The 22370-nt window shown below is 42.5% G+C and overlaps 1 protein-coding gene across 1 annotated transcript in view; it reads left to right on the top strand.

Moving 5' to 3' along the window:
- CHPT1 (choline phosphotransferase 1) overlaps positions 1-22370 on the top strand; it is a 33971-nt gene that overhangs the window by 7832 nt on the left and 3769 nt on the right. The window contains exons 2-8 of the mRNA XM_005303687.4: positions 5119-5266; positions 7356-7497; positions 15199-15283; positions 17067-17198; positions 17744-17902; positions 20835-20960; positions 21543-21653. Coding sequence (XP_005303744.1) covers positions 5119-5266; positions 7356-7497; positions 15199-15283; positions 17067-17198; positions 17744-17902; positions 20835-20960; positions 21543-21653 — 903 coding nt within the window. The remainder of the gene's footprint in view (positions 1-5118; positions 5267-7355; positions 7498-15198; positions 15284-17066; positions 17199-17743; positions 17903-20834; positions 20961-21542; positions 21654-22370) is intronic.

Here is a 22370-nt window from a genome sequence, read left to right as displayed (position 1 = left end):
CTCTGTGTTCATGACATTACAAAGCTTTAATTTCTGAATTTGAATGTTGGATTTCTGCAAATACAGAATATTTTGTCTTCTCTGGAAGCCAAAATAGCTCAGGAGACCAGATTCTTGACCCACTCTGATTCCTAATTTGATCCCCACTCTTGTTGCTCCCTCTGCTGTCTTCCTAGCCTTCAGGACAGATCATTTTCCTTCCAGCTACATAACTCCTGAGTTATGATAAATACTACTTTTTCTCATAATTGTGAAAGGTCTGAGCAAGATAATGAAAAACAATGAAATTTAAAATTCATACAGTAATCTTGCTCACTGACTGATGGGAAGAAAAGTTGGGCAGAGGAAGAACACACGTAACCATGGTACTCCATTAATTAGGAGCTGAGGGTATTTCAGTCTCCAAATATTAATCTTTTGACCTTCTGAGACTGTCAACTAGGCCTAAGTATAGTGGTGTTTTTTGTGATTTGGACACTTGTTTACTACCAGTTAGATTGAGATCACCGACTCATTTCATGTCAGCTGCCCAACAACATGCAGGTCACTACCACCCTGGGTTAGCTTTGAAGTGGTGACTTTGGGGTGAAAGGCTCCATATCCCGTTTCCAATTCCCCCAAGCCATTCATGCCGACACCTGTTGCTACATTATCAGTGCAATCTGCTTCCCCTCTCAGCAGGTGTTATGTAGCATTAACTGATATGGAGGAGATAGTTATGGGGAAGATAAGAATGAAAACCCTTTGCTCCTCACACTCCATGGATCCTGGTGGGGATTTATAAGGAAATGGAAAGGCCATACTGAGAAGGCAGGGGAAATTTTTAACTTGAATTCTAGCATGTGTGTGTACACATTCTAATCAGGGGGAAAAAAAGATATTTATTTTATCAAAAATCGGTTTGAAGTTGAGTGTAGCAGAACTGTTTTCCGTTAAATAAACTCTCTTCTGACAATATGATCTGAAGTTATGACTGCAAACATTAGCATGTTCTCTTTAATTCAAATAATTATTTAAAAGATTAAACAAGATAAATAGCAAACATACCGCATAGAATGAACTGGAATTAAATAGCATTACGACTGTTGAAGAATGTTACATAATAGCTTTTTCTTCACGATTGACCATTGAATATGGAGATTGTGTATTCAGAAACAAATAAAATGCCAACTGTGGGTGAAATCTTGTTTAACAATAGTAATCTGTTTAGCAGTTTTATGTATCCAGTGACTTTAGAAGAAGGGAGGAGTGTGGGAAAATAAAGTGGTTGAGAGGATCTTGTTAACAGAATTAGCAAAGGGTACAGTTTTAATTCTGTGTATGATATGCATTATTGCTTTTTTGGGTAATTTGGACTATAAAACTGTATTTTAAACTGTAAGCAAATGGCTGAAAAGGGGAATTTATTGCAACCCAAGCAGCAGAGGCCTGTGCAACACAGCCAAGAATCTGTCCTAGGCCCTTCCCAAAATTGAGGGGCCTAGGGTCATGGATTTCATAGACCTCAAAGGCCAGCCTTGGGCAGCTGAGGGAGGGTATGTGTGTGGGGAGGGCTGTGGGGAGAACATTGAATAATACTTGATCTTTATGAAAACATATTGACACATAATCCTAATGATCAGTTTACATTTTATCTTTGCAAGGATAAGGGTTAGAACAGAGATTTTGTTTAAATGGGAATTTAAATTAATTTAGGAGATTTAAAAGTGCTAGAGTAAATCCACAGAGTTAAGTAGCCTCAGAATCTAGGAGTGCCCTCGTCAAAAGGCCCTGTCCTTTCTACATGGTCACTTTCCTGTCTTCCTGAGGGAAGATGAGCTTGGATTTTCCCCTGTTCCTAGCTTACACAAGTTTTGAAAATCTTTGTCCCTTTTCATGTTTTGCCAAAAGATGGTAAAACGATTTTGCCTCCTATTTAATAGCTAGATTAATGGGAGAGAAACATAAAAATTATTTAAAAAGTTAATGTTAAACCTGTATTGGAGCGGGATGGAAACTAGTTTATAATCTTTCATTGGGTTACCATAATGCTATTTTGCTTTCTGCCTGCCACCAAAATGCTCAAGTCAGTTGGAATTTAAATCTTTTTCATATCCAATTTACAGGTAATGCTGAAAGTCTTAAGATGGTAGACTTTTAATATTCTCCTCACTTAATACTATTTGGGAGGAGGGGAGGAACTGTTGGAGCATCTTGCTTCATAAATCATTAGGTTTAGGCCTTTGTAAAAATGTGAGTCTAGATTTTTGACCTAAAGATTGGTGGGGATTCAGAGTCCCTAATACTGTGTAAACTATAGTGAAAGTCCAAAAGTTACTGGTTTCATACCTGGTCCAAGAGAGACACTACTCTTTGAATGAGAGAATATATCTATTTGACCAAATTGGTACAAATAATCAGTAACAATCATGAAGGTATATTTAAATATATCACAGAGATTGCAAGTGTCCTCTTGTCTAAAGAGTGAGAAGAGATAAGATAACCCATCTGGAATAGGAGAGGACTTACCAAAAAAATATTTTGACTAGAATTCGAACAGTAGTCTTATTTTAGCATAACAGATTTTATACATAAGTCTACCCCAATATAACGCGACCAATGTAACACGAATTCGGATATAACGCGGTAAAGCAGTGCTCTGGGGGGGGAGGGAGGGGGGAGCTGCACACTCCGGTGGGTCAAAGCAAGTTTCACCTATAACGCGGTAAGATTTTTTTTGTCTCCCAAGGACAGCGTTCTATCGGGATAGAGGTGTAGGTACCCCCACGTTGGAGAAGCTTAAACCCAATGACAATGGGCATGTTTAAAAATCTTGAAAGCCCATATTTTCTAAGAAAGCTTCTAAAATTGTGCCAACTGTTTGCAGGTGCAAGTAGAAATTAGACCCCTATGTAACTACCAAAATTAGTCCTACAATCAGATGAGTATCTAACTAAACTCTGTACTTGCAGAATTGCAAGTGCAATTTAGGGGGTCAGGTTGAGATCCTTTCACAAACTTAGCTAGAAGATAATGAATTCTCAGGGCTCCTTAAAAAGGTTTATTTTAGGTACTGTTTTTACTTCCTATCTGATTCCTTTGGGTGACATACTCTGGAGAATTAATCTGATTCTGTACTCAAGACATTCAGATCCTTTATTTCCCCTAGAGTTTTCACTACTTTACTTTTCTTCTGTCATGATGCTAGACAATGGTTAGCATAGTTACCCAGAAATTTAAAATAGATTTAGCAATGGTCTGGGTACGGATTACTGAGCCTGCTCTTAACAAGGATGATGTTACTATTGCCTCCAAGTCCGAAGTAGACTAGATTTTCATTTAGAAGTTCGTATCCGGGTTAAATGGATTAGGAAGGGTCACCAGTAGAGAGATACTGATGATCTTTTCTTTCTGAAAGTTATCTAAGTTTTTTGTTTTTTAAGTTTAAAAATTCATTTTCTTTTCTGGCTTTATGAGCAAGGCTTTTAAGCTCAAAATGGAACCTTCCTTAAATATGGTCCTAGTTGGAAGATCTTGTCTTGTGGATTCCTGGGATGGGTCTAAATCTGATGCGTGATTTGTTCTAAACAAATTGGTTCACAAGTGCTATGATGGGATATAATGAACAGCGCTTAAGAGCAGCTATCTCACCATACTTTCATTTTTTCCCCTTCTACATTCCCGTCCATGACAACCTCCTGTCCTAACTTAGTTTAAAAAAAGTTTATTATTTTCAATTGTCAAAATTCTTCCCTTTTCTGGTTTGACTGAGACCACTGGCTGGTTTATGTGGATGTGTATCTGTTGTGTGAGGATTTATTTAAAGTGCGTTATTTCCTGGCTCTCAGCCCGACATCTACTCATTAATATTCAGTCTATCTATATAATGTATAATTTGTTATCCAGATACACTCACTAACCTTTAATAAACACACTCGGAAAAGAAATATTATCTATCTTGGTTACCATGTATGTGGTACAGCCAAATTCTGCCCTGTTACACCTGTGAGCTCCCACTGAAGAGGGATTGTACAAGAGTAACTGAGGGCAGGATGTAACAGACAGTTCCTACGTAGGGGTAGAAGAGAATTAATTTTCATGATTTCCTATGGGTTTTCATCTATTTGATATAAACATCTTGCATGTAACCTTTGACTTTATTTCTTCCCGAACAATTTTTTGCGTAAAGTGTGATTGAGAACAACTAGGGGGCAAAAATGTGACCTGGACTGAAACTAGATTTGGGGGTGTATGAGGAAAAGTAATCAGTAAGGACTAGTTTCAAAGTTGTACTGATTTCTGAAAGCTAAATCTCCCCTCCGAGATGGGACCATTACCATGGCAAGTCCTGCTAAACTAAAACCCAGTAACGAATGATCAAAAACAACCCCCAATCAATTTAAAACAAGAACTAAATAAATGATCAAAGTCTACATTCAATAGACAGTTGTTTTTCATTCTTAAGAGAACCATTTATTTACTTGGGAGAGATTCTGCAAGGCGTCTGCCTGCCATTTGAGCCTTGGAAAATCTCCAACTTTGTCTATTTAAAAACTAAAACTTCAGTTAACAAAATTACTTAGTGCATTTTCTACTTTTATTTGCATATTAACTGAAATTTGATATACAAATATAACTAGTTCTCTAAATACCTAGGAAGAAAATAAAAATCAAAGTTAATCATCTAATTGACTTCAGAGAATTTGAATGGAACACTGAACTCTTATTTTTTTAAGAAGCTCCTTTTTGTTTGGGTTCTGTGTCCATAAACATAGATAGAACCATTCCTACTAATTATGTGCACCTCTCTCAATTTTCAGATGAGAAAATTGAAGTTTATTAATCTTGATGCCTCTTTAGATAGCTGTATCTACCTAAAATTTTAGTTTTGTAAATTTAAGCACAAGTGTGAGGCTGCATAGATTCTGTTTCAGTGATATAAACGGAGTGATTCATTTCAGATTTACTGCAATTTACACTGCTAAAACTGAAAGAGGACTTTGGCCTGTCCATGGTAGTCTCTTAGCAAAGTACTGCTCTGAAAGCTCTTCATGCAGAGAAAATCTGTAGTATGATAGATTTTGGCTAATAGTAAGTAATCTGGAACTGACAGTATTGATATTTATGCATCTGTTTCAGGCACCGTTTTGGGTATTCCTCTTGTGTGCATTAGGACTCTTTGTTTACCAGTCCCTGGATGCTATTGATGGGAAACAAGCCAGAAGAACAAATAGTAGTTCCCCCTTAGGGGAACTTTTTGACCATGGTTGTGACTGTATTTCCACAGGTAACTTTATTTCTTTATTTTTAAAACTCGGGCGGTAACTGGGAAAATACTAAATCCTAGTAAGGAACAATCTGGCCTAATGGATAAAAACTAGACTGGGACTTTGGAGTCCTAGATTCTCTTCCTGGCCTGCTGGGTGACTATGAACAAGTCACTTTGCCTGTTGGTGCCTCGGTTTTTCAACTGTAAAATGGGAATAAGACTACTGACCTCATTTGTAAAGCTCTTTGAGATCTACTGATGAAAAGTGGTGTATGAGAGCTAGGTGGTTACTACTTACTAACCTAGGGAGTGGGAAAATATTTTAGAAGTGGCCCTGAGACATGTATAATGCATGTTACCTAGCTCTTGCATGCGTACATTGAGAGTATGAAGTGGGTGTGTTCCCTCTATTGAATCTGATCACTTTTTGTAAGTGATACAGTACATTCAAAGATTTCCTTAGAGAGAAGTGCAGTATCTCCAGGCAGTAGGCACACCATCCTTCAGGCTTTTTTTAACATTAGTGTCTACAGTATGCATTTCCACTAGATCCGAGATGACCAATACAAGTAACAATAAGGAATTAAATCTCTCCAGACCTGGTACTGTAGTTCTAACAATTTTTAAGTGTGTTTACTTTTCCTCACTTCGCTTTCATAGTTCCTGATTATGTTGACATGACTCAGTCTTTCTAATTAGAAAAGGTTTCATTTCCTTTTAAGAAAGAAATCAAAATGATGGGCTAGATTGTTTGCTTCCATCAAAAAACAAAACAAACAAACACATGCAAGTTCTTGCATTTCTCTGTCCTGAAGTGATGCTTTTCTGAATTGCTGTCCAAGTCACAATTTTTAATTGGCTACTGCTTAATATCTGAAATTAATAGCCCACTTTTGTTGTTGTTTGTACTACAAACCTTAATTCATCTTGGCAATTTTAGCATCAAATTAAAATTGAACTACAGGTATTTATACTGTATCTAGCATCTTAGATACTTATACAGCCCTCATCACTATTTTGTGTTTGAGCCACAAGTAGTGAAGCCAGCCTTCAGTTCTTCTGTCGAGAAAGTTATGACAGATGTTTGATTAACTCAGTAAATAGGCCTTGGTATGTGTGAGGGCCCCAAGTCTAGGGATTGGGTCCTGTTCCTGGGGAGGAATAGGGTGTCATGGGGGGTGGGGCTTTGCAGAGCCCCCCCTGCAGCTCTGGTTACATGGGGCTGGCTGAGCTCAGCTCCCTACATTGTCACCTCCGGGATCACAACACCACTCAGGTTTGGCTCCTCCCCCTCGGGGGAAACCAGCTGGGCCAAATTTGTGAGTGGCGTGACCTGGCACACAGGGTCACAGTGCTCCTCACTCATATTTCAGCTGGCTGCCTTCCCGTCCTCATGATGGAGGGGCAGTTGAGCCAAACCTGAGTGGCACTGTGACCCCATGAACCAAGCCACAACAGTCTCACAGGACTGGAGCTGCCATGTGATCCTTTGAAACATTCCAGTGACCCAGTTTTGGGTCACAACCCACAGGTTGAGAAACCCCGATCTAAACCTAGTGAGACAAGGAACACTACAGTGAGTGCTTAACTGTGCATGTTGTAGTTAAGGTTATCCAAGAGTTCATTTTCTCCCCGTTTTCACAATATTCCAATTCTCTGAAGATGTTGAGATGAACTTCCCTATATTTGGTCTGCACTTGATGATGGTGTGATGTGTGATTTTATTTTTAAATAGACCTCAGGAAAAAAGTTTATTCTAAAATGTAAAACCTATTTTTACAGTAATTTGTAACTCTCACTATCACTACCCTATAACAATGTCACCCAACGTATGGGCATGCCTCACTGGTTGGGTGAGGGTGGGGGGGAGGGGTCTGAAAAGGTATAAATTAAGATGGGTGAGCCTCTAACAACACATTATGGGGCTGTAAAGTGCACCATAGGTTTCATTTTCCTGAAGGGGGCTCAGCTTCAAGTTTGGGAAATGCTGTCCAACATGTCACTATACTATTGATGCTATTGCAGTCAAACTTTGTCTAGTGTTTATCTTTAACATTGTAGGTAGTATAATTATTTATGACTGACCATGCTTATCTCTGCCTTTCAGTTTTTGTTTCCATTGGAGCCTGCATAGCTGTTCGGCTGGGAACGAACCCTGACTGGCTGTTTTTCTGTTGTTTTGTGGGAACGTTCATGTTTTATTGTGCTCACTGGCAGACATATGTATCGGGCATGTTAAAGTTTGGAAAGTAAGTAGAACTCTTTTCAGAATTGTACATATTTGATCTTTGGATTTGACACATCAAATTTTGACACCTCTCATTTCACTTTCCACCCATCCTTCCCTCCCTCTCTCTCCCCTCTCCCCCCCCCCCCCCCCCCCCCCCCGCCAAAAAAAATCTGTTTTATTTGTAGTTCATATCTGGTCCAGGACCTGAAATTCATATCAAAACTGACATTCCTTTTTACAGATGTCAGATGTCCCTGAGACCTCTGTACAATTGCTATTGATTTGCAATACATTAAACTCTATTTACAGTAATGGCTTCATAAAGTCACTGTTAGTCATTGGGGTGCACAGTGCTTCCCAGAGCTCCAGGAACACAGGCGGCACTTCACCTCACTTCTCCATAGTTTGAAGAGGGTGCAGCATTTACTCTTCACTGAGCCTATCCAGGGGTTACATGGCCCTGTGCCCTTCTACTTTGGGGAGGCTAGTCCTGGAAGTGATGTTAACCTTGTATAGTCCTTTCAGTCGAGAGTATAAGGACCACACTATGTCCACTCAGTCCTACTTCTTGTTCAGCCAATCGCTCAGACAAACAAGTTTGTTTACATTTGCAGACGATAATGCTGCCAGCTTCTTGTTTATAGTGTCACCTGAAAGTGAGAACAGGTGTTTGCATGGCACTGTTGTAGCTAGTGTTGCAAGACATTTACATGCAAGATGCACTAAAGCTCCATATGTCCCTTCATGCTTCAACCACCATTCCAGGGGACATGCGTCCATGCTGATGACGGGTTCTGTTTGATAACCATCCAAAGCAGTGTAGACCGACGCATGTTCATTTTCATCATCTGAGTCAGATGCCACCAGCAGAAGGTTGATTTTCTTTTTTGGTGGTTTGGATTCTGTAGTTTCTGCATCAGACTGGTTGCTCTTTTCAGACTTCTGAAACCATGCTCCACACCTCGTCCCTCTCTGTTCCCCCACTTCAAAAAGAGTGGAGCATGTGTTGAGCACCCCCTGGGAAAGGACAAAGTCAGCACCTGTGCTGGTACCTGACTTATGCACCAGACTTCAGTACTGGCCTTGCAGCCTGTGCTTGGCCACCAGGACATTGGCCCATGCAGTGGCAGTATTGGAATCCGTGAGGGTTTCCCCTGGCTCCGGGGCCCCCTTCCCAGCAGTCAGACTCCGTCATGTCCAAAAGACGAGCCACTGCGTCGTCCTGACTGGCACCGGACCCTGACTCCGACACCAAGGTCACTGAAATGGCCACAGTAGAGGTGGTACAGATGGCGAAGGAAGGACCAGCCCCGCCTATGGCGTTAGCCGCCGCCTCTTCGTCCCCAGATGAGGCAGTAGCAAGCCATTCTAATCCACTACTGCCAGATGATTTCAGGGCCCCTCAGGAGCTCCTGAAATGAGTTGCCACAAAGTTGGGGCTGGAAGTAAAGGAGCTAAATGAGTCGATGCATATCCTGGCCACAGCGGCTTCCTCCAGAGTGGCCCTCCAAGTCAATGAGGTGGTGTTGGGACCAATCAGGGCTCTGACAGACCCCTTCCTCTCTGTTCCCCAACCTCAAAAAGAGTGGAAAAGTAGTCCTACATACCAGCCAATGAGTTTGAATACATGTATTCACATCCCCCTTCTCCCCCCTCCCCGCAAGGGCCCTGGTGGTGTCAGCTGTGAACGAGAGGGACAGACGAGGTCAGTCCATCACCACCCCCAAAGAATAAAGAGGCTAAGACACTATATCTGATCGGAAGAACGGTTTATTCCACGGGTAACCTCCAGCTCCGTATCTCTAATCAGCAGACGCTGATGGAGAAGTACGATTTTAACCTGTGGGACTCAATGGCCAAGTTCAAGGACATCCTGCTGCAGGAGTTCATGGCCATCCTGGAGGAAGGCAAGACAGTGGCCAGGGCCTCCCTCTACGCAGCTCTGGATGTGGCTGACTCTGCAGTCAGAACGATGGCATCGGAGGTCACCATGAGGCGCTGTTTGTGGCTCCAGTCACCAGGCCTTTCGCACAAAGTGCAGCAGTTAGTCCAGGACCTCCCATTTGAGGGTACCCTCTCTGATCCTCAAAGACTCGAGAGCCATGCTCCACTGTCTAGGTCTGGACAAGCTCCTGGCCTCCAGGAAGCATTTCAGGCCTCAACAGCCTCCTAGATTTATGGGGCCTCTCAGGCAGGAATCCTTTAAGAGAGAAGGGCTATAAGAGCTGTCAGCCCCTACTTTCTACCTCAGCCTCAGTAGATACCCCAGTGGGTCGACAGGCCTTTTGAGGGTACACCCGAGGATGGCATGCTAGATTTGATTCAGAATCCATTCCCCTTTTTGGTTTTAGACCGTCTATCGCCCTTCTGCACTGTGTGATCCTGCATAACATCGGACCGTTGGGTGCTCAGTACTGACACAGTTGAGTACACCCTGAGTTTTCATCCCTCCCTCTCACTCCCCAACCCCATGCCTCTTCACGGACGCGTCTCACAAGCAACTTCTCATCTAGGAGGTGCAAGCCCTCCTACATGTGGGGGCCGTAGAGGAAATTCCTTAAGGTTTGAGAGGCAAGGGGTTTTACTCCCAATATTTCCTAATCTGCAAAGGTAAAGGGGCCCTGTGGTCCATTCTGGACCTGTCACCTCACAAATATCTCAAGAAATGGAGGCCAGGGAGACCATGCAGAACCTCAGTCATTCCCTCCCTGGATCCAGGAGATTGGTACACTGCCCTCGATTTAAAGGACGCTTATTTCCACCTTCCACAGACACAGGAGATTCCTCTGGTTCATGGTGGGCCAATGCCACTACCAGTTCACTGCGCTTCCTTCAGCCCCATGGATTTTAACAAAGCATATGGTGGTGGTTGTAGCCTGCCTGAGATGTCAAGGTGTACAAATCAACCTGTACCTTGACAATTGGCTGATCAAAGGCCACTCGTAGGCTCAGGTTCAGCCCAGCATTGGCATAGTATGGGCCACTTGTTGGACGCTGGGCCTGTTAATAAACTAACAGAAATCGACACTAGTCGCGGTGCACAGAAAAGAGTTCATGGGGTGCTTGACTCCGCTCAGGCCAACGCCTACCTGCCGGAGGCCTGGTTCCAAACTGTCAGATCTTATCGCCAGTGTCAAAAATCACACACTTATGACCACCTGGGTGTGCCTCAAGCTGTTAGGTCACATGGCAGCATGTACCTATGTGGTGTAGTACACGTGGCTGGTGTCAGTCTACTCCCAGGCAAACACAACTTGGACTCAGTTCTCATGATTCCGCCAACTGTCTTAGCTTCTCTGATTTGGTGGGCAGAGACAAATGATGAAAGGTCAATGACGAAAGGGGTGCCCTTCACTGCCCCGTCCCAGACAGTAATCTTGGTTTCGCATGCATCAAACCTGGGGTGGGGAGCCCACCTCAGTAGACGTGGAACCCAGGGTTTCTGGTCTCAGAAGAACTCTCCCTGCACATAAATGTCAGGGAATTCAGGGTGATATACTTGGCCTGCCAGGTGCTTCTTCCCCAGCTCTCAGCAAGGTCATGCAGGTCTTGACGGACAATGGAGCCTCGATATTTTACATCCGCAGACAAGGGGGAGCTTGCTCAGACCTGTGTCAAGAAGCCCTCCAGTGTGAACCACACTGTTTGCCTCGAGGTGGCACACCTCCCAGTAGATCGGAATGTGTTGGTGGAGCATCTCGCCACAAGTGGTCCCTTCACCCAGCCGTCGCCAGAATTATCTTCCAGAAGTGGGGGGACTCCCAAGCTGAACCTGGTCGACACCAGACAGAACAGGAAATGCCACTGGGTTCTGTTTGATGTCCGGGCTCAGCAACGGCTCCCTGTCTGACGTGTTCCTGTCTCCTGGGCAGATGGACTGCTGCATACTTTCCCACTGATTCCCTTGGTACACAAGGTGCTCCTAAAGATCAAGAGGGGCAAGGCAAAGATTATCATGATAGCTCTGGCGTGGCCACGCCAGCACTGGTTCAGCATGCTTCTGGACCTCTCGGTAGCAACTTCATTAGAGCTCCTACCCTGTCTGGACTTGATTTTGCAAGACCGCGGCCGGTTGCTTCACTGGACCCTCGCTATACCTGACAGAGTGGCTTCTGCGTGGCTGAACTCTGAGAAGCAGACCTGCTCAGATCAGGCTCAGCAAGTCTTGCTAGGTAGCAGGAAACCCTCCACCCGGGCTACCTACTTGGTTAAGTGGAAACATTTCACTTGTTAGGCCTCTGAATGGAATCTTCCCTGCAGTCCGTCTTGGACTATTTGCTCCACCTGAAGCATCAGGGTGTAGCTCTGCCATGGGTCAAAGTTCACTTTGCAGCCATCTCAGCCTTCCATCCTCCAGTCTAGGGCAGATCAGTCTTCTCCCATGAGATGATGATCAGGTACCTCAAAGGTTTGGAAAGATTCTCCTCACAGGTTTGTGACCCGATTCCCCCATGGAACTTAAACCTGGTCCTGTCAAAGCTCATGGGGGCTCTCCTTCAAGCTGTTGGCATCTTGTTCCTTACTGCTCCTCTGGTGGAAGGTCACCTTCCTGGTGGCGATTATAACGGCCAGAAGCATCTCCAAGATTAAAGCCCTGACAGTAGAGGACCCCTTCCTCCCCCCCCCCAATACGGAGTTCTTCAAGAGCAAGGTCCAACTACGCCCCCACGCGGCCTTCCTCCCAAAGGTGGTGTTGCAGGTCCATAACAACCAGGACATTTTTCTGTCTGTTGTCTTTTCAAAGCCTCACAGCACCAATGAAGAATGTTGGCTACACACATTAGATGTTAGGCAGGCCATGGCCTTTTATATCAAAAGGTCTAAGCTAGGGGTCTTAAACTCAAATGACCATGAGGGCCACATGAGGACTAGTACATTGGCCCAAGGGCCGCATTACTGACACCTCCCCCCCCTCGGCCCTGCCCCCACTCCACCCCTTCCATGAGGCCACGCCCCTACCCTGCCTCTTCCCACCCCTTCCCTTCCCCCGTTCCAACCCCTTCCCCGAAATCCCCACCCCAACTCTGCCCCCTCCCTGCCCCCAGGCGGTGCAGGAAGGGTGTGGGGTGTGGCAGGGGCTCAGGGCAGGGAGTTGGGGTGTGGGGTGAGGGCAAGGGTGGGGGTGCAGGGGGGGCTCAGGGCAGTGGGTTGTGGTGTGAGGTGCAGGAGGGGTAAGGGATGTGGCAGGGAGTCAGGGCAGGGGATCGGAGTGCAGGAGGGGTGCGGCAGTGGGTTGAGGTGCAGGAAGGATGCGGCAGGGGGTTCAAGGCAGAGGGTCGGAGTGCAGGGTGTGGCAGGCAGCTCAGGGAAGGGGGTTGGGGTGCAGGAGGGGGGGTGCAGGGTGTGGCAAGGGGCTCAGGGCAGGGGGTTCGGCTGCAGGAAAGGTTCGGGGGGTGGGCTCTGGCCCGGCGCACACCGGGGGCAGGGCAGGCTGCCTGCCTGCCCTGCCCTGCCCTGCCCTGCTCCCGCGCTGCTCCGGGATGTGTGTATTGCTGTTGCTTCAGGCACCGCCCCCAGCATCTCCCATTGGCCGGGAACGGGGAACTGCGGCCAATGGGAACTGCTGGGGGCGGTGCCTGAAGCAACATCAACACACACCAATGTGCCCTCCCTTCCCCCCGTTCCGGCCGCTTTCCGGAGCGGTGTGGCAGCAGGGCCAGCAGGCAGGGAGCCTGCCCTGCCCCCGGTGTGCGTCAGGCCAGAGCCGCTCTAGGTAAATGCTGGGGAAGGGCGGGGGGGCTGCAAGGAGCTTGAGGGCCACAGAAAATAACCTCGCGGGCTGCGTGTTTGAGACCCCTGGTCTAAGCCCTTCCACAAGTCTATGCAGCTTTTTGTAGCTATGGCGGACAGGAGAAAGGACTATCAGTGTTGTCCGAAAGAATCTTGTCCTGGATAACTGCCTACATCCAAGCTTGCTACAAGCAGGTGAAGGTTCTGCCTCTGGCCATCATGAAGGCTCATTCCACAAGAGCCCAGGCTTCAGCAGTAGCATTCCTTGCAGTTATCAGTTCAGAACATCAGCAGGGCCGTTACATGGGTGTGAGTTCATACCTTCATGTCTCACTATGCCATCACCCAACAGACCTGTGACAATGCCAGTTTCAGGAGAGCAGTATTGCAATCAGCCCGTCTATGAACTCAGAGCCCATCTCCAGGGATATTGCTTGTCACCTAGCACGGAATCGACATGAGCAAGCACTTGAAGAAAAAATGGTTACTAACCTTTCATACCTGTTTTTCCTCAAGATGTGTTGCTCATGTCCATTCCATGACCCGCCCTCCTACTTCTCTGTCGGAGTTACCAGCAAGAAGGAAATGAGAGGGTGTGGAGCCGGTGACACCCCTTGTACTAGCGCATGTGCATGAGGTCCAGGGGGCACTAGGGTCAGCCCTACAGATACCACTAAGGGAAAAGATCTCTGGAAACTGTGCACATGGTACACACACACCAAGCATGGAATGGACATGAGCAATACATCTCCAAGAACAACAGTTGTGGAAGGTTAGTAAACAGTTTTTTTAACACAGAAACTAACTTAATAGAAGTAATGGCTTTTGGAAGGTTGGAAACAATAAATAAATAAATACATTAATAAAGATATAAATTTGTTAGGAAAGTTTTTTGCAGAGATGTCTGTGTGGTGGGAGAAGGATTTGGATAGACGAATTACCCTAGGGGAATGGCTTTCCTCTGGAAAAGTGGACAAGCAATCTCAGTCTCTTAAGAGAGATTTTCTTTAAGATACAATTTAAAATTGTGCTTTACAGGAGTCAGATGGTACTTAACAAACATGATAGATTTGAATGAGGGATAAATGTTGGAGAAATTGTGATAAAAGAGGGGATTATATGCATATATAGTGGACATGTCCAGTCATTAGAGAATATTGGGATGTGATTAGTCACCAAATATTGCAAATTCTTCGGTAATACATATCCAGCAGTCCTCCTAGGGCTTCCTAGCAGAAATGGTCACATAAAAGGAAATGAAGAATCTTAGCCACTAGTAGGTGCTACACTACTGATTAACCTCTCACTAGAAAAAGGAAAAATAGTTTAAAACTAGAGGAATGGTTTTGTTTTGTTTTTTAAAAAGGGAGGTTATGGAAAAATCAATGCATTAATTTCATATCTAGCAAAATACACATGACAAACAGATGTTCGATATTTGGCTGCCATTTATTCAATACTCAAAGTACATTTGCCTGCAAAAAATAACCAGCACACCTGTCTAATTTTAGTGAATATTGATGGTTGATAATCACACTGTTTGATAAATGAATAGTCAGTTTCACTCAATAAAACAGTCCCTGGATGGTATAAAGACTCACTCTGCAATATGAATAAAACCCTGTTAAATAGAGAGATCTGATGATGATAGTATTTGTTTTTTCTTAAAAGCTCACTGTTGTAATTATCGTTTTGCTTAATATTTATGACAATGATTTTGTAATCGTGTTAAAATTTCCTAAATAGCTATACAGTACTAAAAAAAACCTCCTGAGTTTTCTGTGCATAACTTTAAACAATATACAGGTATTTAGCAAAGTATGTTTTTGCTTTAGTTGGTATGTAGAATTTTGTGGTCACAGAAATCATGTATTTTATATACATGGCATGTCCTGAATGGATACATTTTAATTACCTAATCATTTATTCCCATTCCCTCCCCTCAAAAAACAGATGTATGAACTAAGCCTGCTTCCTCTTTTCTTTCTAGGGTTGATGTAACTGAAGTTCAGATAGCCATAATAATCCTCTTCTTGATGTCTGCATTTGGTGGAACTACTATGTGGGACTATAAGGTAAGTGTATCAAGCATTCAGACTTTCTCAGTTTTATCTGAATCTGTCATGTGCAGGTGTATTGATGTTTAGTAATTGCTTTTCAAATCTTCTGTGTTTAGTTTGCTGTATTTGCTAAATCTTATTTTTTATTTCAATTTTAATACATACAGAAGTTGCTTTATATACTTATTATAGGGTGCCTGTTTCCATATAGTTCAGTGCTGTATCGCTTGGATGTGATGGTGTGGTTTCTTATGCATGAATTTAGAGCTACACAGAGGAAAAAGACCCCATCTGCCATATATTAACTTTAGGCCTGGAAAATACATTTTGATTATAGTTCAAAGGAATCTTATCCACAGTCTATATTTTTCATATGTAATAGTTTCTATTACATCCAATTTTTATATTTAATTATTCCTGTACCATACATTTCTGCTCAAAATTATAATTTTTAAAGTAGACTGTCTCAATTGTAAAACAAACTGGCCATTGAAATCTACAAATCCAATGGGCTAAATTTTGCTTTATGCTGATGTAAATATGGAGTAACTGTTAAAATTAATAGAGCTGCACTGGATTTACACTGGTGTAAGAGCCGATCTGGCCCTGTAACTTTAAAATGTCTACCCAGCAGTGTTCTGGCAGCAGTATATTAAAAAATATTTCCAGTCTATTTGAGGGAAGGGGGAACAGCTCATATATTTCATGTAGAATAGGACCATATAGGATTGAATGCAAATATTTTTAAAAGTTGGAAACAATTTCAGTGAAGCCTGCTGTATACTGTAGTTCCTGCTCCTGGTGGTGGTTTCATCTGTATAATACACAGTACTAGTTGATTGGAATAGATATTAATATCCTGCAACATCAAGTTAATTTTGCAGTCTAGATTATTTTGGTAATGTTTTATTGTATCTGACTCATTCATCAATCTGGCAATGATGAAATGGCAAGTTTTTAGAGGGAAATGTTGTCTTAAACAGTTTGGTTTTCTTCTCCCCAAATAGCTTTTGTTCTGTTTCTGAAACTATTAAATTTAAAATGCAAACCATAACTGGGATCTTTAGACTTCACAAACTTGGCTAATTGACTATATATTCTTTTTGTGTTAATTGGTGGATTGTTTTGAGATGCAGGAGTCTCTGCTTTAGATTTTAATGTTGAAGAAAAAACAAGTCTGTCTCCAAAAATATGTAGTCCATGGTTTCAGAAAATTTATTGCTACTCTTTTTTTAACCCTTTGCTGCCTTGGAAGTTTTCTTGAAACTGCATTTGACCCTAAAAGGTAAATATTTTGTTAAATCTATATCTGGATAATATACATAATGCAATAATGGATAATATACATAATACATCACATGGAATATTATGTAACATAATCACAAAGCAGGCAGATGGAGTTTACATTTCCTGTGGTGCTCCATTGTGCTGACCAATGAATTTAGAAAGAACTATCCTTTTTCCTCTGACACAGATTTCTGTTGAATCAAATTTGAAATAGTTAGCAAAAGTATAAAAAGAGCTTTTTAATGGTGTTGCAAATACAGCTGAATTTCAAGGGCAGAATTACCCTCCTACTTCTCCAGGATTTAAACATTCCAAAAAAAAAAAGGGGGGGGGTATTCTATCGTCTTAAGGGCAAGACTGTACTCTAAAATTGTTGATTTGAGTATAAATTTCAAGGAAAAGGGATAGTTAAAATGAAGCAATACAAATTGTTTTTGGAGTCTTCAGCAGCAGTTTAACTTTTTCCAAGGAATGATGTCCTTTAATTTTTTTTAAACTTTTTTCTTGCAAGATCCCTTTGATAGACCTAAAATTGAAGACTTTCCCTGTTCTTGGAATAGTGGGTGGAGCATTATTTTCCTGTTCCAACTATTTCCATGTCATCTTTGGTGGTGGAGTTGGCAAAAATGGATCTACAATCGCAGTAAGCTATTTTAGAATTTAAACTGTATTCTAATATTGGGGTGGGGAAGAAAGGGGGGTTACTGTGTTGTCTGGTTTGTATGTTAAATTCTTACATTACAAAAAAGTTAGTACGTCTGACCATCTTACTGATTGAGTATTTAAGCAATCTAATACATTGATTCTTCTGTTTGATATACCTTAATGCTGTCTGTAAAGCCATTAAATATATATATATGAATGAGACAGCTAATAAGAACTCAACTCCAGTGGTAATCCAAGTCATGTTTTCTGTATACCCTTGATTAGGGGTCTTGTATTGTCAGAGAAACTGCAATGAGGTTTGAGTTTATAAACTATAATGGGAAAGAAAAGTCAGTGCGAGTGCCCCTGCTGCACAGCAGCTCAGGACCTGATTTTTTTTCTTCCAGACATGTTGAGTACGTGTGACTTCATTTGGCTTTTAGTGGAAGTTGTGGTTGGTCAGCAGTCCTAAAAATTGGGCCCAAAAATGTATGGTATGATTCAAGTTATGATGAGAAACATTTTCTGCTTTGTGTGTTTCAGGGCACTAGTGTTCTTTCACCAGGCCTCCATATAGGACTAGTCATCACTTTGGCAATAATGATCTATAAAAAATCTACAACTCAGCTGTTTGAAAAGCACCCTTGCCTCTATGTCTTAACATTTGGATTTGTGAGTGCTAAGATCACACAAAAATTGGTGGTAAGGAATCTTGTTTGTTTGTTGTTGGATGTGTGTATTTGGTACTTACGAAAGTGAGGAATTTTGTAAGCTCTCCCACTCAACTCTGCTAATATACCCCGTTGGTTATTGCAGAACCTCTACTACTACAACAACTAATCTGGGCCTGTCAGAGACTGGCTGGAATTCAACAGGGGGACCCAACTGCCCCTTGAGGTGGCCACGTTCAAAATTTAATCCTCAAAACCCAAGGTGCCTAAACTCCCTAGGCTCCTAACTTCCCACTGGTAAAGTTCCCTAGGTACCTTAACTTCCACTGGAGGGAAATGGAGGCTGCACCTCAGTCCTGCCAGCAGTGTGCAGCTTAGCATCTAACTTTCACCTGTGCCCCAGCAGGGTTCACAAACTAGATATTTACTCACTATCTCTTCTGTGGGATCCAATCCAGGAGATGTGCTCAGAGGCCTCCTTAGAGCATAGCAACTGGATTGGGGCCTGCACAAAACAGCCTGAGGAGCAGGTGGTGATGACTCTGCCTGATCCAGAACTTGGTTCTCCCATGTCCCAGATGAGTGCCTTAATTACTGGGCTATGGGGGTGTCTCAGTCTCTCTTGTTGAAACTGTTTCACTTTTATAAAATAATTATTCATTGGGCCAAAGAGGCGGAGAGTGCAATTTCATAACCCACTGGTTAGGGCTCTAACCTGTGATGCAGGAGACTCAAATTCAAGGCCATGTGCCACTGACTATTTAATTAAATAGTCAAATATTTTGTACAAAGCGGAACAGCTTCAACAGACCCGTCCAAGAATACCCTATAGCCCAGTGGTTAAGGCATTCCTGCCTTAACTTTTTAATCTTTAGACTAGGGCATACACAGAGTTCTTCTAGACAACTGAAAGTACAATGTTATGTTTATCTACATTTTTTTTCATTCATAAGAGAGCAAGACTCACCAGACCAAGATCTGCCTTACCCAGACAGAAAACCATAAAATCAACAAGCTCGTTAGCACTATTCTGGATATTAATATTGGAGGACTTTTGTCTTGTGACTTTTGTATGGGTACAGACTATTCCAGGTGTCTTAACAAACCTTCACTGTATAGCTAAATAGCAAAGTATTAGGTTTGCGTTGAGAAGCAACTACATGGCTTACAGCAAGTATGGCACAGACTCACTGCTTAGACTTCACAAGAGCAGAGTAACAAGGAAGGACTGGATCCAGAAGGCTCAGTAAGACTGTTTTGAAGGTGTACAAGAACTTGTAAACACAGCTAGTTACCAGTCAGAAGGGGAGAAGGCCTTTGGAAGGAAGAGCTATATGTGCAGTTGTTACATAGCTGGACTGGATCCAAAGGCAGCTTTTTCTACTTAATGGAAGTCTTTGTAGCTAACACATTGACAGCAGTAACATATATGATCAGTCAGTGTCACTGAGCTTCATGGTGACATCACTTTCTTTGTTATGGGTGGTGAGAGGAGAAACTTGCATACTTATGCTTCTTTAGTGTAAAGGGGTTCTAGGGGTAACAGCAACAGCAATGCTGAAACTAATTGAGCAGCAAGCAGGCATGTATTAGAGAGGCAGAGGAGACAGGGTGAGCCAAAAGCAGATTTTGTGGTGGTGCTCTTGGGCTCACCCAAACACACACACACTCACTCACTCATACCCGTCACCCCAATCGGGGTATGGGCCACCAACCACAGATCTCCAGAGTCCTCTATCCTGGGCTATTTGCTCTAGCTGGTTCCAGGTATAGCCCATTTTTATGCTATCAACCTGAAGGTCGCGTCGCCAGGTGTTTCTTGGGCGGCCTCTTTTCCGCTTGCCTTGGGGGTTCCACCGCAATGCCTGTCTAGTGATGTTGGTTGGCTGCTTGCGTAGTGTGTGTCCTATCCAGCCCCACCTTCCCCTTCTAATTTCTTCCTCTGCTGGAAGTGGACGGGTCCTCTCCAAGAGGTAGATGTTGCTGATGGTGTCTGGCCAGCGGATCTGGAGAATCCTTCTAAGGCAACTATTTATGAAGGTCTGGATCTTCCTGGTGGTTGTTTTAGTTGTCCTCCAGGTTTCAGCTCCATACAATAAGACTGATTTCACATTGGAGTTGAACAGGCTAATCTTTGTTGCCAAAGACAGCTCTCTGGAGCTCCAGATGATCTTGAGCTGTAAGGAAGCTGCTCTTGCCTTACCGATCCTTGCTTTGATGTCTGCGTCCGTGCCACCCCTGTTGGTCGATGATGCTGCCTCGGTAGGTGAAGGACTGCACTACTTCCAGAGGGCTTCCTTTCAGTGTGACTGGGTCATTACTGATGGAGTTAATCTTGAGGATCTTGGTCTTGTCCTTGTGGATGTTGAGGCCAACCTATGATGACATGGCTGCCACTACATTAGTCTTCTCTTGCATCTGCTGTTTGCTATGCAAAAGGAGTGCAAGGTTGTCGGCAAAGTCTAGGTCATCAAGCTGGGTCCACAACGTCCACTGGATTCCGTTCCTGCGCTCATAAGTGGATGTCTTCATAATCCAATCAATGACAAGGAGAAAGAGAAATGGTGACAACAAATATCCTTGTCTGACTTCGGTTCGCACCTGGAAGCTGTTTGTAAGCTGCCCTCCATGGATCACTCTACAGTGTATGCCGTCATATAAGTTCTTAATCAAGTTAACCGCCTTTGCTGGGATGCCATAGTGCCGAAGGAGCTTCCCAAAAAGACCTTGCTAAATAGTAGCAGAGCTTAAAGTAACTTTAAATAGAAAATGTCCTTATTAAAACCCCCAGTTTTTTTATTAGTCAATTGAACAGGTTGACTGTCCTTTTTAAGAGCATTATTTATTTGTACTGTTCCTTTATTAAAATATTTGTTACCATAATAGTTCATATTCTCAAAGTAAAATTTTCATTGATACCAAATGTGAAGCTTTGTAGCTATATTGAATCTTGTTTTATGTAGGTGGCCCACATGACAAAAAGCGAGATCTATCTTCAAGATACTGCATTTATTGGGCCAGGTCTTCTATTTTTGGACCAGTACTTCAACAGTTTTATTGATGAATATATTGTTCTATGGATAGCGTTGGTAAGCATTTGTTTTAAACTTTAATTTACAAATCCACTGAAACAGTGTTAAATACTTATTTTCATACGGAGGCCTATATAAGGGGCAGGTTGGAAACTCAGTCCCTCTTTCCCCATGCCATCATTTAAACTAGTTGTTTCTCCTTTCTTGGTACCCAATACAGTGGTAGCTGTTCTCTACAATACATGGGGCTGAAGTTTAGGACAAAAGAAAATCATGGAAACTCATGCCATGAATTCAGGCTTTTGCTTTGATGTAAATGTTAATCTGAATTTAGCAGAGTAATTTAATCATTCATGCAGATCGAAAGCTTTGTTAGCAGTGGAAATACAAAAACATGGTTAATTTGCAATAAAGTCAAATTGAAGTTAAAAACTTGTAAATTAAGATGGCTTTTAAGTTAGCTGAATATAAATTTAATCACTTAAATACCTTTTTAAAACTACTGACACAACAATAGATGGGATAAACAAAGATATTCTTAAAATAAATGAACATGAGGGCAGAGCTATAGGGTAAACGTTCTGGTTTCAAAGCTTTTTTTTTTTTTTGTAACATGAATTTGTTTTTGTTTATTTTTAGGTCATATCTTTGTTTGATTTGCTGAGATACTCCACTGGTGTATGCATGCAGATTGCTGCTCACCTTCGCATACATGTCTTCAGAATTTCATCACTTCAAGCTCCTGAACAGGTTCAAAACCATACTGACTGACTAGTAGTTCAAGCAGAAGAGGAGAAGCAGTTAGGGGAATAATGAATGAAGTAGATTCCCTTTTCAGGAATACAGAGATAAAGCTTTTCAAGAAAAGTCAATGAAAAGCTCCGTAATTTGCTCAGATAACAAATACAATTACTTAAATATGAAGTTGTGCAGAGTCTATTGTGATTTATGCTTGTATCATGAAGCATAAAATTCCTCCATTGTATTCTAGGCATTGCAATCATTACTTTTGATCATGGATTCATCAGTCTGAAACTGATTTTCTGCCATGCACTAGATTCTCCTTGATTGAAAAAAGATAACTTTAGATTTGTAGTCAGTCTATGTACCAGAATTAAAAGTACTCACTATTGGAATTCTAAGAGCTGTTTCACTTCACACAAGAGGAAAAATGACTAATTTTCTTAAGTTTACATTGTTTCTAAAATCTCAAACTGCTGAGAATTGCTATAAAATTAATCAGATTTCCAGTCTGTGCCTAAAATAAAATTTTCAAATCAAGACTGATTAAAAATTAACCATCCAGCAACTCATTGCTGCTGTTACTATAATATATGGTGTTTGACACGGTGAAGAGAAGTCAATGGAGCTCAGTGCCTGACTATTCCAAGCTTTTTTTTTTTTTTTTTAAAGCTACTGGATTTTCTCTTCCTTCCTCCCCTGCTTCATCTTTTATAACAAACTCTG

The sequence above is a fragment of the Chrysemys picta genome, chromosome 1, assembly GCF_011386835.1.
Source record: "Chrysemys picta bellii isolate R12L10 chromosome 1, ASM1138683v2, whole genome shotgun sequence".
In the NCBI taxonomy this organism is placed as follows: Eukaryota; Metazoa; Chordata; order Testudines; family Emydidae; genus Chrysemys; species Chrysemys picta.
Note: the sequence above shows the minus strand (reverse complement) of the source record. Positions and strands in the feature narration are given on the sequence as shown.